Source organism: Taudactylus pleione, unplaced genomic scaffold (assembly GCF_031769625.1).
Source record: "Taudactylus pleione unplaced genomic scaffold, aTauple2 ptg000019l, whole genome shotgun sequence".
Taxonomy (NCBI): domain Eukaryota; kingdom Metazoa; phylum Chordata; class Amphibia; order Anura; family Myobatrachidae; genus Taudactylus; species Taudactylus pleione.
Window position 1 is genome coordinate 33371561 of NW_028284421.1, and position 20292 is coordinate 33391852.

Below are 20292 nucleotides of genomic sequence, written 5' to 3' on the forward strand. Positions count from 1 at the left end.
TAGGTCCTTTAAACCCTAAGAAGCATGCACAGATCACAGTAATCTGTGCATTCTTCTTTGTTTCACGTGTTTAATTTCGATTTATTTGCATTCAGTTATGAACCGAAAGTTCAAAACTGAATAAATTTACACCTGCTAAAAACGACTAATATCGATTTTGGATTTTTAAATCGAAATCAAATTCGAATGTTACTAAATGAAGGATTTTGGCAGTGCATTACACAGACGATTTCAGTCTATTTAAATCAAAATAAAAATCGACACCAAAATTGACCCTTAGTAAATAATATGCCCCTATATGTGCATATTATTTATAGCTTAATATTTGCAACAATGTTCTGTTATCCCAAAGAAGTTACAGAAACAGACAAATCTCAGGTGCACAACTCCAAATTATTAGTAATATATATATATAAATGCAATAAAATTTTGCAATCAATAGAGGTTTTTAGCATAATCATGGCCAAGGTTATGGGCCTACCCACCATATCCAGGTAACCTCTTTAGGGTAGGTCCCTAACATACTAGGGTTCAAATCCAGAGCGCAGGAACCCCCAAAACTGGCCCAGCCAAGCTGCCCCAGGGCACCATCATATTAAGAAAAGTGCAGTGTAAAGAGATAGTTAGGAGCAGCTACAGCTGCATATAAAGAATGAAAATAAAAAAGTGAAGTATATATATTAAACACACAGTGTTATATGCAGCTGCTCCTATCTCTTTACACTGCACTTTTCTTAATATGATGGTGCCCTGGGCCAGCTTGGCTGGGCCAGTTTTGGGGGGTCCTGCACTCTGGATTTGAACCCTAGTATGTTAGGGACCTACCTGAAAGAGGTTACCTGGATATGGTGGGTAGGCCCATAACCTTGGCCATGATTATGCTAAAAACCTCTATTGATTGCAAAATTTTATTGCATTTATATATATTACTAATAATTTGGAGTTGTGCACCTGAGATTTGTCTGTTTCTGTGCCTGCAATTAGTCTCATCAGGTAGCACCTCCCATCATATATATAGTCAGGCTGTGCAGTCCAGAAATCTTTCCCATATATCCCAAAGAAGTTGCCTAAAAGACACTACTAAGCCTGTCCAGCCCCAACTCGATTCAAGTTCTGAAAAAGAAAAAAAAAAAAAAAAAAAGAGAAGAGGAATCAAACAATTTGCATAAGAGGGTAAAAGTTTTTAGGAGCTGCTATTTCAGGTCATGATTTAGAGTAGTACGATATGCCGATGTTTTCACAGTTGTGCGATAATTGTCAGTCTGTGCATGCATATAAATCGCACAGCGCATTTGTCAAGGTGCATTACAGTAGTCACTCGCAGTGACTATTTACTCGCAGTGTGAAAACCATGGATTGTTTTTAAAAAGGTAACAGGGAATGGTGGCAAAGAACGCAGACGCGTTGCGGTCATTTTGGTGATGTATCAGGCAAGAATTAGGGCTCCAGCGTCTCGGTTCCCACAGCCATTCTGCGGGATCATAGGCTTACTCAGGAATGCGACAATCGAATGATCTGCGTCTGCATCATTTTACGCAGATGCTTGGATTTGCAAAGCTGCAGGTGGACTACATCTCCCGGTGGCTGCGACATTTGCATATTTTTGAATTGCAGCTGCATACAAAGACGCATCAGCATTAGTATACAGATCTGACCCATTCCCTCAGTCCCCACTCATCACTGTATGATGGAAAAAGAAAGAGATCCAATAAGGGAGGGAGGATCTGGATCTTAGGAAGGAACACAAGAAGTTCAGACTGACTTAGGTTATGAGATTAAATTTAGAACCACAACAGATATTAACTGCAATGGGTAACCTGCAAATATATTGACCTCTGATAGTTCAAATGACTGTTATATGCTAACATTTCCCCTACTGATTCATATAAGAAGACATCTTGTGTAGTTTCAAAGGCATACCTGCTCTGTACTCACTTGATATATCATTTGTTTGATCGATGAACAATATATTGCGAGTGCATTAGTGAGTGTGAACACTCAATATGTCTGAACTACGTCTTTCACAGACATATCAGGTCGGCCCTGCAGCACAGCTATTGCATGCGACCCGTTGACTGCCCCTACACTTGATGCAGGGACTGACGACATTTACATCTTTTTAATTTAAATTGAAATGCCCATCCAGTTGTGATGTCAGGCCAGACATATCGAGCGGCCATTTGGTAAGTGTGTATAGTTTACAAATCGGCAGCTCGGACGGCGGACCGGTCCGCATTGGTAACTATACCAGAAGGTATATTTACTAAGAATCGTGTCTGTCCGAGATTGCATTCCAGTCCATGTTTTCTCCTGATTTTCAAACACGGATATACATGGGTATAAAAACACGATTTGATCCGCAAAACATGGCCGAACACACAAATACACCATCAAAACAACTTGCAAGTACTTTCCATAGACATGAATATAACATGAGGATGTACCAAGAATCATGTCTGCAAACACAATCGTAAATAGAACAAAGTCGGTCCAAAATAGTTTAAAATAAACCCCCTCCTCATCAGTGTGTTCAACAGAAGCACTTCACAGAACAGTGTGATCTGTGCAGTGCTTCTGTGTGCTTTAGGGTTAAGAGTTAAAAAAAAAAAAAAAAAAAATTGACATGGGGGGAGTCCTCCTTTCCCCCCACAGCATAACCAGCATCAGACTTTTGAGCCCATTCTGGTCCTGATTCTATCTTAACCCTATAGCACACAGAAGCCGACACAGATCACACTGATCTGTGCAGGGATTCTGCTGAACATGCTCATCACAGGCACTTCATTAATTTCAGTCCAAATATGACTAAACTCACACACTTGCAGCCACCATCTGAAAAGGTCCGTTTGTTAAGAACTTTTTTCTTTGTCAAAATTAAAACATGGCCATGGCCAGGAAACTCCCCAGACCTTTATTCCATTGAGAACTTGTGGTCAATCCTCAAGAGGCGGGTGGACAAACAAAAACCCACAAATTCTGACAAACTCCAAGCATTGATTAGGCAAGAATGGGCGGCCATCAGTCAGTATGTGGCCCAGAAGTTGATTGACAGCATGCCAGGGCGAATTGCAGAGGTCTTGAAAAAGAAGTGTCAACACTGCAAATATTGACTATTTGCATAAACTTAATGTAATTGTCAATAAAAGCCTTTGACACTTATGAAATGCTTGTAATTTTACTTCAGTATACCATAGTAACATCTGACAAAAAGGTCTAAAAACACTGAAGCAGCAAACTTTGTGAAAACCAATACTTGTGTTATTCTCAACTTTTGGCCACGGCTGTACACTCAATCATTCATACAATGGTTAACAAGATTAAGATCTTTTAAATAAACAGTAACATGAGATATTGTTTAAATTATTCAATGTCCAGTCCAGAATTAGATGATAATAAAAATGCTACTTATACTTACCGTATATACTCGAGTATAAGTCGACCCGAATATAAGCCGAGGTACCTACTTTTACCCAAAAAACCTGGGAAAACTTACTGACTCGAGTATAAGCCTAGTGTGGGAAATGGCAGCAGCTGGTAGTGCCCCCAGTAGTAATTCCCCCTGGTTGTGCCCCCAGTAGTAATCCCTCCTGGTAGTGCCCCCAGTGGTAATCCCCCCTTTCAGTGCCTCCAGTATTAATCCCCCCCTGGTAGTACCCCCAGTAGTAATCCCCCCTTTTAGTGCCCCCTGTAGTAATCCCCCACTGGTAGTACCTCCTGTAGTAATCCTCCCCTGGTAGTTCGCCCAGTGGTAATCCCCCCTTTTAGTGCCCCCTGTAGTAATCCCCCCTTTTAGTGCCCCCTGTAGTAATCCCCCCCCTTGTAGTTCCCCCAGTGGTAATCCCCCCTTTTAGTGCCCCCTGTAGTAATCGCCCCCTGATAATGCCCCTTGGTAGTGCCCCCTGTAGTAATCGCCCCCTGGTAGTGCCCCCTGTAGTCATCCCCCCCTAGTAGAGAGAGACGTGAAAAGAATAAAAAAAAAATAAACACTTACCTTAAACTCCCGCTCCTGGTCCCGCTGCTGTCCGCTCCTCCGGCCGCTTTGCATGGGAGAGACGTCGTCATGACGACGTGTCTCCCATCACCCACTGCGGGAGCCGGAAGATGGCTCGCGCAGTGGGAGCAGCAGCAGCCGCTGAGAGTCTGACAGACTCTCAGCGGCTGCTGATTACACCAAACACGCAGCTGCCAGCTGCGGCTGTGTGTTTGGCAGTGTGTAGCGCTGACCGAACTCCGTCCGGTCAGCGCTACACTTGACTCGAGTATAAGCCGAGGGGGTACTTTTTCAGCACATTTTTTGTGCTGAAAAACTCGGCTTATACTCGAGTATATACGGTAATTCATGAACAGAAAATAAGTAACGTATCAATAAAAAGATAGTACAAAGATAACATTTATAGTTACGTGCAGCAGCATGTCATCCTAGAACTTCAATCACCAGTCCTCTCTAACGGCCTTTAGTCAAAATATTTATACTTTCCTCTATTGCTGGGTACACACATATTGGGTGATCAATTGACAGGCCAATATATCCGGTGCCCGTCGGCCAGCAATATGTCTGAACGACGTCGTTCTGCAGATATATCTGTCCATCGTGTTGCGTGTACGGGCGAACAACGACTAAACACTGGGTGGATAGTCGCTAGCTATGGAGTAGGAGCGACCGGGACTGTGGTACAGCAGGGTTTCAGGCTATGGCACGACTAGCTATGAATTTCGGTGCAGCTAAGCCACGGGTTGTGTTTTATGAATGTACCTGCACTATTTGCATGAGACCCCTAAAGCTCACTGATGGGGCTCATGCAATCGGCAGGGATCCACAGAGAATAATTTACCTAGAGTAAAGCAGCAAGCAAGGTAGGGGTTAATAACAGAGGCTAACAGACGCAGGTGTGTGCTAGGGTCTGCTGCTGGGAAACTGGCTTTATGGTCTGAAGACTTGCAATTAACTGGCACAGGTGGATAAGCACAAAAATAGAAAGGATGTGTAGATCTGGATAGTAGCAGGCCAGCTTTTCCGGATGCAGGCTGGAATTATCCTGAAGCAGTACTGCTAGATATGGACTTGATTATGACAGGCCAGCTACTCAGGATGCAGTTGGGAATACTGTGGAACCTGCAATGCTGGAAATGGATTAGATTGTGGCAGACCAGCTACTCTGGATGCAGGTGGGAGTCTGTAACAGAACCAGTACTTGATATAGTTAAAATGACAGGTGAATGCAGGTTGGAGTTTGTAGCAGAACCAGTACTTGATGTAGTTGAACAGGCAGGATTAATCCACAGGTACACATTGGACTAGACACAAACCGGAGGTGACACAAAAGGTAAGCTGGAGGGTCTTGGCAAGGGACAAACACGTAGCAGGAATGGACATGAGAACAGGTAGAAACCAGCAGGACACAGGAGTAGGACTGGCAGGGACAGGACACTGAGGACAGAGTCTATGAGCAAAGGAATACAATTTCAGGATATTGGACACAGGAACAAAGGTTAAGGAGCAAGGACCTGCACAGCATGCAGGAACTTAGTAATATCACCGGCAGGCAGGAACTGACTTGAATCCCTAATGAAGGGAGAGGTATCCTGTGATTGGTCACTCAGGCTGAGGTCCGATAATGAGACTACCAACAGGTGAGTAACTGGAAGTAGCAGCCAGAGTCCAGTAGACAGGATAACAACTGAAAGCCAATCAGGCAGACAGCCGTACATGTAACACTGTGGAGCTGCTGGATCATGGTCTGGAGTTACCAGGCCGCAGAGTGACAGATCCGGGGGCTATGATGCGGCTAGAGCGACTACTTCGTAGACGGTGATGCGACTTAAGCCATGGACTGTGGAACAACTGGACTGAGCACAATAGTGTGGCTAGGCCACTGGCTGATGTAGCAGACTAGAGTCCGAGGTGCCAAATGAGGTATGACAGATAGTTGATCTCTGGTTTGGTTTAGACCGCAGGCAGGAGGCAGTGAGATGGAGAGCATTGCTGGCTTGAAGTGGCTGATCACTGACTGAGGCGACTTAGACTTAGGCTGTGGTGTGGAAATGCTGCGGGCTGTGGACAGGTAGGCCGTGGCTGCGAAAGTCGCTGCTCTGGATGGTACCAAAAGCAAGGATGTGAGCAGGTAGAATAACTGCAGATGAAACCAGGGCAACTTCTGATCAGGAAGACAGGTTCAGGAAACTTGTGACAGTAAGTACTGAATGCAGGAACTGCACAAGGTGAGAATGGCTAAAACTTAAAGCCCCCTATACATCAGCAATCGATTGCAGCAATTGTGCAATCTGCAATCGATTGTGTATAAAAATCTTTCCCTTTTTCAATTGATTGCAGAATTGCCACAATCGATTGAAAAAGGGAAAGATTTTTATACACAATCGATTGCAAATTGCACGATTGCTGCAATTAATTGCTGATGTATGGGGGCCTTCAGGCTTCTGAGCACAGGGAAACACACATACTCTGGAAGCCAGGCAATATCACCAGCAGGAAGCGTAGGGCTGGCTGTAACTTAACAGAAGAGACCAATGAGAGCAAGCCCTGCAGTAAGCCTCCTTGATGAGTGAATGGATTGCAGCTGTGAGCTGCACACACAGAGACTCAAGCTGGCCACACACTAGACCAACTTACATCCACCAGCCAACTAGTTGATTGGTTGGAATGAAAATCTGGTAAGGAATACAATCAGCAATTTGCTCCCAAACGCTGGAAAATGGACCAAAACTGTTGTTTGAACAAATAGTTTAGATCAAACATTTAACAAAGTTGTCTGACGACCATTTTCATCTGTTTTCTGGCATTTAGGAGCAAATTGCTGATCAGTTACTCCCATACGTTACCAGATTTTCATTCCAACCAATCAACAAGTTGGCTGGTTGGATGTAAGTTGGTCTAGTGTGTGGCCAGCTTCATACCTCTTTCACATTGCCATCAAATAATCTGGGTCATTGCACATGAATGAGCAGCAACCTGGGTTACAGTGCAGTGTGAAAGGGGCCAGTTGAAATAACCCGGGTTGAGCGACCCGGCATTTCAACTCTGGTAGCAAGCAGGGTTGAATACGAGTTCAACCCGGCTCGCGGTGCGGTGTGAACGGGTAACCCGGGTTGAGGCTATCCGGTTCCCCTGCACTGCATAGGGAGAAGCGCTGGCTCAGCAGCAATGGCGGTGATGTCATCAACCCCGCATTAGTGAGCAGTGATGGGGGCGGGCCCGAAGCATTAGTGTAATTAGGCCCCGCTCCCTCAGAGGGAAATTCTGCAACTCACGCATTTTTAAATAGGGGGCGAGGTAAATTACATGATTATCATTGAGTCGCGCCATTACACGCGCCACCTACACACGGACCACGGATTGCTGGTAAGATTCTCCGCATTTTACTGCCCACTTCACTAGGAAGGAGAAGTGCCTACTCTTTCGGGGATGTGGGGAGCCTTGTAGGCAAGTATGCTTGTAGTGTACGGAGATAGAAGTATGTGGACACATCTGTAAATGGAAAAGCAATTGCCATAAAAAAAAAAAACTTGATGGTTACGTGCCATCGGACTTAGGAGGATAGAACTCCTAACTTTCCAACCGTAGGATACATATGTCTGCAGATCAGGAATATCCCACCTAAATTGGGACATTTCGAGGTATTTACTACTAACCCATACGTGTGCCCACAAAAATGGTCAAAAATGCCCAGAAATAGAAGAATGAATAGCATTTGCACTAGGCCGTAACAGTTTCCACATTTACAAATTATCTGGATTATGGTTTAATATAAAACGTAAAAAATGACAGTAAAATCTGTTGTCACATGAGATTATCACATTTTAGTAAAAGTATTTATCAAAAATGATATACATACTGTGGTAACTCTTACTCTTAAAAAGGATTCAGATCTGCTCTATACCACGATAATATCACCAGTTACTGAGGACAGAAAATGTCCGTTTGGTGAAGAGAAAATATTGCAAATGTTGCTCCCTGAAAAATGTGTATGTCATATTGAATATGTAATGTTGTAAATAAAGTTATTCCTGTTGGATGGGACGGAAGCAGTGACACTGTCTGCGCTGTTTTAAATAAAGCTGTTTAAAAAAAAAAAAAAATGTTTGACGTCATTGTGCTGTTGGCTCCGGCGGAGTCAACATGGCGGCTGCTGGTCGGGGAGGTGACGGGGGGATCGAGCCAGGCTCCGGTCACTCGGTGAGATGTCTTTCCGTGATCACACCCGTGCATGTTTCCCCAACTTGCAGCACCCACCCCGGTCCTGTCTGTAGCGCTGTTTTTACTATCACCGCGATCATCTGATTTCTTATCTCCTTCACAGCACCCACTCTACCCCCCTTCCCTTATCTGTGTCCCCAGGTGTTGTGTTCCACTTCCCTGTTATGTCTTCCATACTGTCACCCACTGCTGTGCTTATCCCTCTTATTTGTATGTATACCTGCAGCGAAGCCATAAATAAATACATCCCCAGGGAGGCAGTCAGGTGAGGGCTGGCATGATTTTTTTTGTTTGGGGGGTGGGTTCTTCTTTATTACAAGTACCCCAAAATATTGTTTCACGTAATTTACTAATTTCGTCCTCCACAATATGAACTATTGTGCCTCCTGCAGATATCCTGTAGTGACACATGCCAGGAACGTAATGTGTTTTTAGTACATTTCCTGGCAAGGATGAAATTATTACCCACGTCACTGATCTATACTTTTCAGCGCGCAACTTATTTTTTAATGGTGCATACACACGGTCAGATAGCAGGACGATATAAACAACATCGTTAGATCGTTTATATCGTCCATTTTTTTAGCAACGTCCAACCCCCAAACAATGGACGATGCGCAGGCACAGATGGTCGATAACGATAATGACCATCGTCTGTGCATGCAGTCCAACCTGGTTGATATCTACCAGGTTACTATAGGGACCCGCGATCGTAGATCGTTGATCGCAAGTCGTTTGGGGGTTGTTGCTGTGCTGGATTTCCGATAACTATCATCTAGCACATGCAGGATGATCAGACAACGATATCTTTATAGTTGTCTGATCTGACCGTGTGTATACACCATTAGTGATATGCTGATAAGTCTGTATCATACCATTTATTATTACTGATAATAAAAATGAAAGGAGGCTTTTTGATAGGAGCATTTTTGATGCAAAATTGCTGATATATTACATCTTTATTTCATGGCTTTGTGGGGGTTGAATAATAGTGCCATTCTATTTCTGCAGTGTTTTACAATTGGAGACAAACCCTGTAATAATACAAGACTGTGTATTAAAACACAGACAAAGCAGTTAAGAGGGCCCTGCTCACCAGCTTACCAAGTATATGAAATAGTAGTTTTATACATGAAATTGTTATTGTGAATCAGGTCATCCAGATTGCAATGGGGAAAAAGTGCTTAGTGGCTTATAATGATCCAGTCAGTTTTCGAATATGGAAGAAAAATACATTTGTGAATGAGTGAACTGTGTAGTGTGGTTGGTAATTGGACAGAATAGCCTAAGGAAGTTAAGATGTTGGATCTCATTTTATACACTTGCCTAGAGGTGAGTTTTAAGATAACATTTGACAACTAAAGTTGGGTACACACTATGCGATATATCGTTCACACTGCTGACCAATGATATATCGCTAAGTGTATCTGCTCATGTTACTGCTATGTCTGTGAACTACATTAAGGCATATCGCGTCAGCTGTGCCGCACGGCAGATGCAGATATATCTATATTGGTACATCTGTTTGTGTGTGTATGGGAGACCCGCCGATCGACTCAAATGCTGGCCACAGGAGCTACTGAAAATGACTTTACTACCAGTTCCTGTGGCCAGGCATGTTGGATGGCGAGGAGGCCGCGCCTGTTCTGGATCTAGTTAGATCCAGCAGGAAGCAGCAGCTATGGCGGGACTCGGGAGCCCTGATGGCGTGGAACGGTGCCAGCATGAAGACAGGTAAATTTCTTCATAGGTGAGCGGAGACGGGGAGCTAGTACTGGGGGCACTATCTTAGGGGGCTACAGTGAGCATTGTTTAATGGGCACTGCTACAGGGGGCATTGCAGAAGGGGCACAACTATTGAGGGCATTGCATAATGGGCACAGCTGCAGGGGGCATTGCATAAGGACCACACCTACTGGGTGCATTGCTTACTGGGGACAACTACTGGGGGTTTTGAAGAAGGGGCACAACTACAGGGGGCACAGCATAATGGGCACTGGCTTTCTCAATGTATTTTATGTGGTTCTGGATTTCAATGTATTATGTGGATGTGTATTTTTAAATGTATTATGTGGATCTGGCTTGTTTCTGTGTATTTTATGTGAACGTGGCTATTTCAATGTTTTCTATATTGCCTTAGCTTTTTCTTTCACTTCAACAGTGAAAAAATGATATCGGGAAGTTTATGTAAACTGTATTTTCAATGTGCTGGGCTCCCCCCCCCGCGTGACTAAAAACGGGGGTGTGACACAAGGTCATGCTCCTGCGAATGTCATACCAAAGGCGTGAGCACAAAAATGGTCCGTGAACCTGTGACAGCTAGGCCACGCTCCAGTTTAGCGCGCACGCCGAAGCATGCAATCGGCTTTTTAACTTGACTGGTTGGCCACCCCTGCACTAGCATATCATCATATTTCATTCCCCAAACAGGAGGACTGGTTGAAGATTCTAAAGAACGTAGTAATCCTCATCTGTTAGCTGTAAGAAAAGTACCCCAACCAACAACAGGATTTTTACCATTTGAATTGTTTGGTCATTGCCCTAGGGTTGTCCTGGATATTGTTAAAAAAAAAAAAAAAAAAAAAGAAAGTATAGAGAAATGATCTTCAGTTAAAGAAACAAACATACGATGGTTTAAATCTCAGCAATGTGAAACAGCATCATGCAAGACCCTCCTAAGAGACCATATATAACAGGCACAAGAGAGGCAGATAACGTGCCCCAAGGAATATTGTAATTGTTCTTGCACAGGATGAGAGCATATTAGTGGAAGGGCTCCAATGACATAATTGAAGCCTTGTAGGTAATGCTATTAAATATGTTATATAATTAGTAATTGTTAACAAAAGCAGCTAAACTGAGAAAATAGCATTTATATAAAGCGCATAAAAGCATGGAGAGAAAGAGAAGTTGAAAGCTACTTGCTGGTTCTGTGTTAGTTGAGACCTGTACCAGCCTATTAGATTAAGTAAACCCATAGTCACTTCTCAAAGACTGGAAGCTAAAAGACTTGTAGAATATAACCGATCCTTTTTTCCAGAACCCCAGAACTTCCCTCATCTCATTACGTTATTTCAGAGCATATGGTGTCTGCTTCTTTCTAGCTTCTCTGCTTAGTAATGTGGTGTAGACACAGAGGGAACATACAAGTCAAAATAATAAACTTATTGTGGCAGAATAAACATCCGCTATATGCGCAGTAAATCTCAGGACAGGATACAGTTGAAATACCGACAGCTGGGAAGCCGTCTGTCTAAATCCTGACTCGGGACCAAATATAGGCGTTGAAATCCCAACGGAATCTCGACAGACAGCTTACCAAACCATCTCTTAGCCGTGGGGGGGGGGGGGGGTTTAGGCACCCCCCGGGGGGACTTAGGGTCAGGTACCCCCCGGGGAGGGTTACGGAGAAAGGGGGTTAGGGTTAGGCACCACAGGGGGGAGGGTTAGGCAACCCCCAGGGAGGTTAGGGTTAGGCACCAACAAGGGAGGGTTGTGTGTGTGGGGGGGGGGAGGATGAGGGTAAGGGTACTTACCATTTGTAGTCTGAATCTTGAAGAGTCGGGCTTCCAGCGACGGTATTTCACCCGGCGGCTATTCAGCTGCCAGGCTATCATACCCAGCCCCTCAGGACAGCGCTTATGTAGTTTTATAGACTGTCTAGGTGCATAGAGAATGGAGTATTACAGATCACACACAATCAGGTTGTTGGATAAAAAAAACTTAGTATGGTATGCAAAGTCGGTAGCAAGTTGTAAGCCTGGTAATACCCAGGGTAGTTTCTCAGAACACGAGCGGTAGCAAGACAGAAACAGGGTGGGGTCACAGGACCAGGAATGCAACATATGTAAGCATAAAAAAAAAGTATCAATAATGTGGCATGTGTCAGACCTAGTTGGTTTACAACAGAGTTTTTCAACCACTGTGTCATGGCACACTAGTGTGCCGTGAGATCAGCGCAGTCAGATTTGACTTTACTTGAACTGCTGGCCCGGGCAGTGTTGGGCTCTTCTGGGAGACTCAGGCGCGCCCAGGCCGTGACCTATGGAGACGCGGCGACATGACATAGGTCACACGTGCCGTGTTGCCCTCCTGCACTCTGCCTGCAGCTCTGCACTGTTCTCAGTCACTGAGTGACTTTTTGTTCTGTGGGGGTGTTTTATTTTTCTTCTGGGGTGGCAATGTGTGAGTTTTATTTTTCTGTGGGGGCAATGTCTGTTCTTTTTCCTGTGCGGGGCCAATTTGTGAGTTTTTTTTCCCATGGGGGACTGATGGTGTGCCTTAGCAATTTTTATATCTTGTTTGCTGTGCCGCGAGTTGAAAGGTTGAAAATCACTGGCTTACAACATTAAAATAAACAGGAGGCGTTTCAGTTCTGCTGGCACCTTTTATGACCACAAACATTTCAGATTTACATTGCACATCACAGGATGTTGGTCTACCGTAAAAAGTGATGTCTGCAGCTGCACATCACAATCGTATATCCCCACTAAGTAAATACCCCCGTAGGAGGGCAATTCAGTTGAATGCAATGTTTGAACAGGATGTGCAGCTTGCCAATACTTGTATATAGTAGCCCAACAATGCTGATTTTACTGTGCACTCCTAGGTAAAATGAACAATGTTACGGTTGCGATGTGCCACAGTTATCGTTCCTACACTATTCTATCACCACATGTCTAATATTGCATTTAAATAAATGTACCCTAAAGTGTCCAGATAGTACATGGGTGTTGCAGCAGAACAGCTGTGCGTGAGGTTAAAGTCAGAGGCAGAAGTGTAGGCTGTTGGCAAACCCCTTAGCTTAATTAATTTTATGACAACTGCTTGATTGACAGTGGACTCTTAGGCCTTTAGAACATCAGGGATATATTTACTAAAGTTAAAAATGAAAAGTGGTGTTGCCTATAGCAACCAATCATATTATAGCTATCATTTCTCTAGTGCATCCTAGAAAATGATAGGCAGTATCTGGTGGTTGCTACGGGCAACATCACCACTTTTCATTTTAGTGGCTTTAGGGGGGATTCAATTAGGTGCAAGTTTGGTCCCGCAAGGCAAATTCACTGCAAATTCGCTTTGTGAATGAAATTTGCAATTAATTTCCAAACTCTCATTTCTTTTTCAGAGTACATTCACCTCTTTTTGTTCACACCCCCCTAAGCAGGTGAAAAGGAAGGGAAAATCTTTATTTTCAGGTACAAGATTTCAATTGGCTTAATTGGGCCAATAATTACATGTACTTTTTGGGTGAAAAAAATAAATGGCCTCAAATTACCCCAAAATAAGCTTTTAGCTAAATAAAACACCCCAATTTTAATTAAAGTATTTATTTCAATGAAAAATAATTGCTTTTTATCTCTTCATTTGTTAAAGGTGCCTCAAATTACCTCAAAAGCATCTTTTTGTACTTTTTTTTTTTTTTTTTATAATGCACAAAGCAGCCATTTGATGCCCACTTATACCCCTTTTACACCAGAGCTAACATCCGGGCTATTGCAGGGTTAACCCGGGTAGCTCCTTGGTGTAAAAGGGGACAGGATTGTATTCCTGGGTGGAGTGACCTGGCAATCCAACCCGGGTAACTTGCAGGGTTTAATACTGGAATAACCCGTGAAACCCTGCAGTGTAAACCCGGGTCACGATGATCTGGACCGTGCCGCATGCAGGCCGATTGGCCGGCTTCAGTGGCGCTTGGAGATAACGTCATCTCCAAGTGTCCACTTAAACGCCTCTAAAGCCGGGTCACTGCAGACCCGGCTCTGGTGTGAACAGCGCAGACTCTGGAATATCCTGGGTCAGCGCTGGGGAAATTCCGGGTCTGTTCTGGATTGGAACCCTGTTCCAACCTCCGGGTCAGACCCAGAATTTAGGTATGAAAGCAGTATCAGTCTTCTAACAAAGTTGTCACTTTTTTGGGGTCCAGGAAAGGCTCCACACTTTTTTTTTTTTTTTTTTTTTTAATGTATTTTCTCTTGTTTGCTTTTTTGACAAAATTTGCACACTCTCTTGCTGCAAGTTGTGCGATTTGGCATTTCTAATTGAATCGTGCGTATGTGTGTGTTTAATGCCGTTTGCAAACTTGCACCTAACTAAATTCTCCCCCTAGTACCTCTAGTAGTTAAAAAAAATATTAAATATTGAACTCGAGGTGATTGCAGAATCTCGGAGTTGCTGGTCAAATCCCTTTTTCTTGATGTCAGTGTGCTTGAGAGGTAGTCTATGGGGCAACAACACGGCAATTGGAGTTTATGCTGTCAGTTAACATTCCACTTCTTGGGACTTGAGTATCACTTCTCTTATTTTTCTTCCCCCTTATTTATTTTATTTATTTTTTTTACATCCAAGGGGTATTATTTCCATTTTGAGAGGCATTACACCAATATTTATATAATTGATGCTGGCTATATCTAATCAATTGGCCTCAACATTTTCCTCAAAAAGCTAAAACAAGCACTTTAGAAAGCAACTTATTAACATGTTTGATATATTTTGTTGCACTGCTTAGAAACAATGAATACACATGTGATTCTATTCTGTGGATCCAAGTCATTTTAAATTTTTTTTTTTTGTATTCTTATCAATTGATTTTGTATATATGGTGTTAATTTTTTAAATTGTATTCGATCTTACATGTGCTTTTTACTCTCCCCTTTTTTTAACCATAAATTGGGATTTACTTTCCATCTGTCACGCATTATATTTCGATATACCTCTACATGTAGCTCAACTGTATTTGTGACTTAGCGCTGCAGTCCAACCAGTGGCGTAAGTTCATCCCAGACGCCCGGAGGCAAGTTATAATTTGGTGCCCCCCTGTCACAGCCGCTGACACTGTAATGTAGCAGTTCTCATGCAGACAGGCTATAGATAGACTAAGACAGCAGCTGATGGTCTGACACGGAGTTCTCCACTAGTGTATGGTGGCTTATCAGGTGCCATGAAGGGCCATGATGGTACATAGTTACAGCCCTAAGTGGGGTGAATATGTTGTGGACAATGGAGGAGGTGCCCCCTTTAGAGCTGGAGCCCGGCGGCAGGCACCTCCATTGTCTCCCATAGTTCTGCCCCTGTATCTGTCACTGTCCTATAGTATCACAATACGTCCTATCGCACCCAGAACAGTTATATTCGGTTCTCCAGTATAAAGATTAATCATAACCCTGCCCATGATATGTATATATATAATCTCCGTGCCACACATATAATATATAGTAGGTATAGATCATCTGCCTGTCCTGCACATACAGTAGATAGCTATGTGTGCTGCTGCTGCTGCCCGCCCTCTCATCTTCTCCTCCTCTCCAGCCTTTGATGGATTTTACACTATGCCACAGATACAATTTTCCTTCCCTCGCAGAAAGGTGCTGTCCCACGTCCCCGGTGCAGGTAAACAGCTATTCCGGGCCGCCTCTCCATCCATCCTGTCTCCCACCGCCCCCTCCCAGGTTTAGGGGACGCATAGAGAGGAGAAGACCATTCCAATGGGGACTGCTGGGTAGCTGCCAGGAGGGTGATGCAGGACTGTGACTGGCAAGAGGGTGCAAAGTGGGCTGCCAGCAAGGTGTGAGGCAGGGGCTTGGCAATAGAGGGGGCTTCAGAAACTTATCATGGACTAGCAGAGAGGGGGCATTGCTAATATTCGGGGACATGCAAAAGCTGAGGTACAGGGTAATAGGAGTGGGCAACATGGCAGAACCCAAAGGGAGAGGGAGGTGATAGTACTGGGGGGCAAAGGGAGGGTAGCTCTTACCTGTGGCTGAGCTCTCAGACAGCAGGGGCTGCCGGCTCCCGATCAGCCTGTTTTATTTCTCTGGGAGGTGGTCCACCACGCAGATCCTGTCTCCCGGGTCCCAGCCGCACTCTCCACAGACAGTGTCTCAACCACCACGGTCCGTCTGCTCTCTGCAGTGTCGGGCGGCTCTTCAGAGGAGCACGGGGCAGGCGCAGGGTGAGGTCGCGGGCGGTCACATGATACGTGGTGACGTCCGCGGCCCGCCGAAAGCACAGAGTGTGTAGTGGAGCCGGAGGAGGAGCGCCGCTGATGCTGATTGGCGCTCAGCTCAGCGGCTCCTCTCTCTGGCTTTCTTTTATTTACAGACTAGTGAAGCCGGCGGTAGCGGTATATGGGTAGGTATAGATGCGGTGGAAGGAAGTGGAACGGCCGGGACCCTGGAGACAATGGAGCCAGATGCCCCCTTCAGGGCTGGGCGCCTGGCGGCAACTGACTCCATTGTCTCCGGGAGTTCCGCCACTGAGTCCAACCACATCTTGGCTATTTCTGTTTAAATGTGGTGGCAGCCACCTTACAGCAGCTGCTTTGTCACAGTAACTAGATTCCCTCCTCCCATTTGTGCTCTACTGCTCAGCTCCTAAGACAATTATTTTTCTGAATTACACCATAGGGATATCAGTCTAAATATTTTGGACTATGTTGTGGGAAAGGAACATAGTAGTCCCTGAATTGATAAAATTGATGCCATTAAAAACTGTCCAGATTGTCAAAATAAAAAGCATGTGAAGGCAAATTTAGGGGTGCTTGAATATTTAGGGTAGATTCAATCTGCAATAAGACACAATGTAGTGTCACTGGCTGAAATGACAGGGCCTTGTGTGATGCAAACAGATGCCCTCAAATTTTTCTGGGAGCTGTTTTATCACAAATAATAATAGGGAAATCACATCAAGTCTTAAGGGGTGTCTATCCATTAGCAGATAAATTGAAGGATATATCGTTCAGTCGTTCAATTTATCTGCTAATGGATAGGCCCTTGACGATGACAGATGCGCACTCCCGCGGCCGATAAATTATATCTTTCGCCTCTCCAACATGTTGGTCAATTATCGCTGCCAGATATTAGAAATATCGTGCAGTTCATATGCGGTAAACGACGAACGATATTGGCAGCAGCTACAAAGCACTGGAGATAAAAAATCCACTCCCTGAATGATGTCATGCAATATTGTTCATCGTTCGTCTTTTGCAAAAATCTGTCATGTACATGACCAGATATCTTTCAGCACAGCCACCGGAATTTTCAATAGATATCTTTTGTCTTTCATCGTTCAGAAAACCATCTGCTAATGGATAGGCCCCTGTATTCCTGAGCAGGGCACTGTCCCCTAGAGAAAGAAAGTTTGCAGCTTTAGAAACATTAAAATATCTGCTAAGATGTCACTTTCACTTTAGAGACCAATCATGAACTTCTTCAGCTGTTAGACCTGAGGTGGTAAAAAAAAAATTACTTCAATAACCTGCGGGTTCACTTCTCTATACTTGCAGTAAACATTGGCAATAAAAATGGCATTCCATATGTCCTTTCCAGAGTATAGTCCCTGTTGGGATAGTTACCCAACTGATAAATGGGTTGCCTGAGTAAAACTGCAGGATAACTGGATTGCAGGCAAGGTGTTCTCTCACAGAGATGGAGAAGAGAGTAGAGCGAAAGACCATTCCCCTGTGCATCACTGGCCTGGGTCACAATAGTAATTTCGAAGTCTTTTGTTTACAGTAGGGCCCAAAACCCATTAGGCACTTTCTTTTTTTTATTGTTCTGCAAAGCTGTGTCTGTGAACAACCCTCTGTAGAAGGCCTGATGCCCTTTAAAATATTTGCTTATTAAAAGCATATGTCAGTTTCTTTCAACTTGTGGCTGGAAGATACTGTATTCCAAGGAAAGATATGAATGTTTGGGGCCCACTAAGGCAACAGATAGTGTTATGCAAAAACTAATTATTGCATATATGATGCATATTGTGTAAAGCTACATGCACCTTGGGACGCAACGGCATATCCGATGACCGATATATTGGGCGGTCCCAACACACGGAGCGATCTGCTGCCCGACCACGCGATATGCCGGCACCCCCCTCCCCCACCCGCATAGCACTGCATGGGATCGTACATCGCATCCCCAGATCAAGTGAACATGCAGAAAGATCTGGAGGTGCGATGTTGACCCCACGGTAGCGCGCACTGGCCGATATCATGCCCCCACACAGCACGATATAGCAGCGTTATCGTACCAATCCGTCGGATCGGCTGCTATATTGCACCGTGTATGGGCACCATAAGGATGTGCTTCATCTAAAGGTTTTTAGTGAGATTTTTTGACTGTTGAACTGTTGGTTGTTTCTCACGCTGCTGTAACCTTGTGTAACAAAATACGTTCCTATCACGGCCAAATTTTTGTGGCAGATGTTTACTTATCACTTGGAGTTTGAAACATTCTTGTTTGAATAATGTTTTATAGTCCTTTTTTCTGTGGATGTAAGTTTCAATAATATAAACATATAAGTCCTGTATTCATTTTGTTTATGTTGAAAATGTTTGTTTATTTTTTTTGTATTAAACTAGTATCAAGAAAAGGAAAAGATCCTATTTGCATTTAAACAATAAAAAAAAAATAGTTTAGGAAGATATTGAAATGTATTTACTGTAAATCCAGAGAAACATTTCATTATAATAATAATAATAATAATAATAATAATAATAAAAAAAAAAAATAGATATTCAAAATTGGATTTAATTGTTTTTTAACCCGATTTAGGAAAAACATGCAATAGTGACTGTGCTAGTGGGGAAATGGATAAATCAAATTATCTGTTCATTGACCAAAAACAGAGCTGGCTTCTCTGTTTAAAAAGACATGTATTGACTTAAGGCGCATATCCACTACACAATAAAAATGAACGATTAAGACATCGTTCTCATTCAGTCGTTCATTAATCATGCAGTGAATATGCCGGCAACGACCAGCGATGCGCGCTCCCGCTGGTCGTTGTTGGCAGCGGTCATCGCCGGAAAATGCAGGCCAACCTGCCAATATCAACAGGTTGTGCATGTTCAGGGATGAGGGAGGGTGCCTGCAGATATCGTTCAGTGTGGGCACAATATCCACTGCACAGGATGATGAACGTACAGTCGTTCTACACTTGTGTAGTGGATATGCACCTTAACACATAACATACTAAAATAACTAACTAAAAACGTCAATAGTTGTGTGGCAGCACCAGAGTTAAGCTGGGTACACATGTAAAGTTTTTCTGTCCAACCATCCAACTTGTTGATTGGTTGGAATGAAAATCTGGTAACGTATGGGAGTAACTGATGATCAGCAATTTGCCCCTAAATGCCAGAAAACAGATGAAAATGGTCGTCAGACAAGTTTGTTAAATGTTTGATCTAAACAATTTGTTCAAGCAACAGTTTTTGTCCATTATCCAGCGTTTGGGAGCAAATTGCTGATTGTCATTTGCTGTCATACCTTACCAGATTTTTATTCCAACTAGTTGGATGGTTGGACAGAAAATCTTTACAGGTGAACGCAGCCTAAAGCTGGGCATACACTATAGAATTATCTGTCCAATCTGGCTGGTTGGAATGAAAACCTGGTAATGTATGGGGGCAAATGACAATCGTCCCTTTGCTCACAAACACTGGAAAATAGCCAAAAATAGTTGTTCAGACAAATTGATTAAAACACACAAATTTAACCATTTAGAAATTTTTATTTTTTTTGTCCTTTCTTTCAGTGTTTAAAACCATATGATGGACTGTCATTTGCTCCCATACATTACCAGGTTTTCATTCCAACCAGCCAGATTGGACAGATATCTGACAGAAAATTGTATAGTGGATGCCCAGCTTTACTCACTGCTGGTCCCTTGCGCACATCGACTGGAGATGTCAGAGTACTGACAGGAGGCCTTCCTCTCCAGCGATATTATGGAGTGTTGTACATTGACTCATACGCGCACGCAGGGGGGGGTTTCCGAGTACCTAGAAACCCCCCGTGGCCGCCGCTCCATCGCTGCCTGGCTGAATTATTTTTTTTTTTCTAAAGAAAAGGAGGAGCAGCCGGGCACCGGAGTTCTGCTTACAACTGGCTGGGGCTTGGCTGCTGGCTGAACGTAGGGGGAGCTGCAGCGGCAGCGCGCAGCTCCTCCCAGGCAGTTCCGATGGGGCACTGTGAGAGGCGGCTGAGAAGCTGAGCTGCCGCCGGGTGCTGACTATTCCTGGTGCTCTCTCCTGGAGCCGCAGGTGAAGGAGTGGGTGCCAGGGCGGGGGTTTTCGCCGG

At 43.9% G+C, this 20292-nt stretch overlaps 1 protein-coding gene across 2 annotated transcripts in view; it reads left to right on the plus strand.

Moving 5' to 3' along the window:
* The first annotated feature begins 5687 nt into the window (after positions 1 to 5687).
* Positions 5688 to 20292, plus strand: part of IREB2 (iron responsive element binding protein 2) — an 80508-nt gene continuing 65903 nt past the window's right edge. The window contains exon 1 of one of the 2 annotated variants that reach the window (XM_088446711.1): positions 5688 to 5914. Coding sequence is in view for 1 of the 2 variants with exons in the window: in XM_088446710.1 (XP_088302836.1) it covers positions 8135 to 8191 (57 nt within the window). In the remaining variant the exon portion in view is untranslated. Of the gene's footprint in view, positions 5915 to 8107; positions 8192 to 20292 lie in introns of those variants that run through there. The other variant, XM_088446710.1, reaches the window with a different exon arrangement.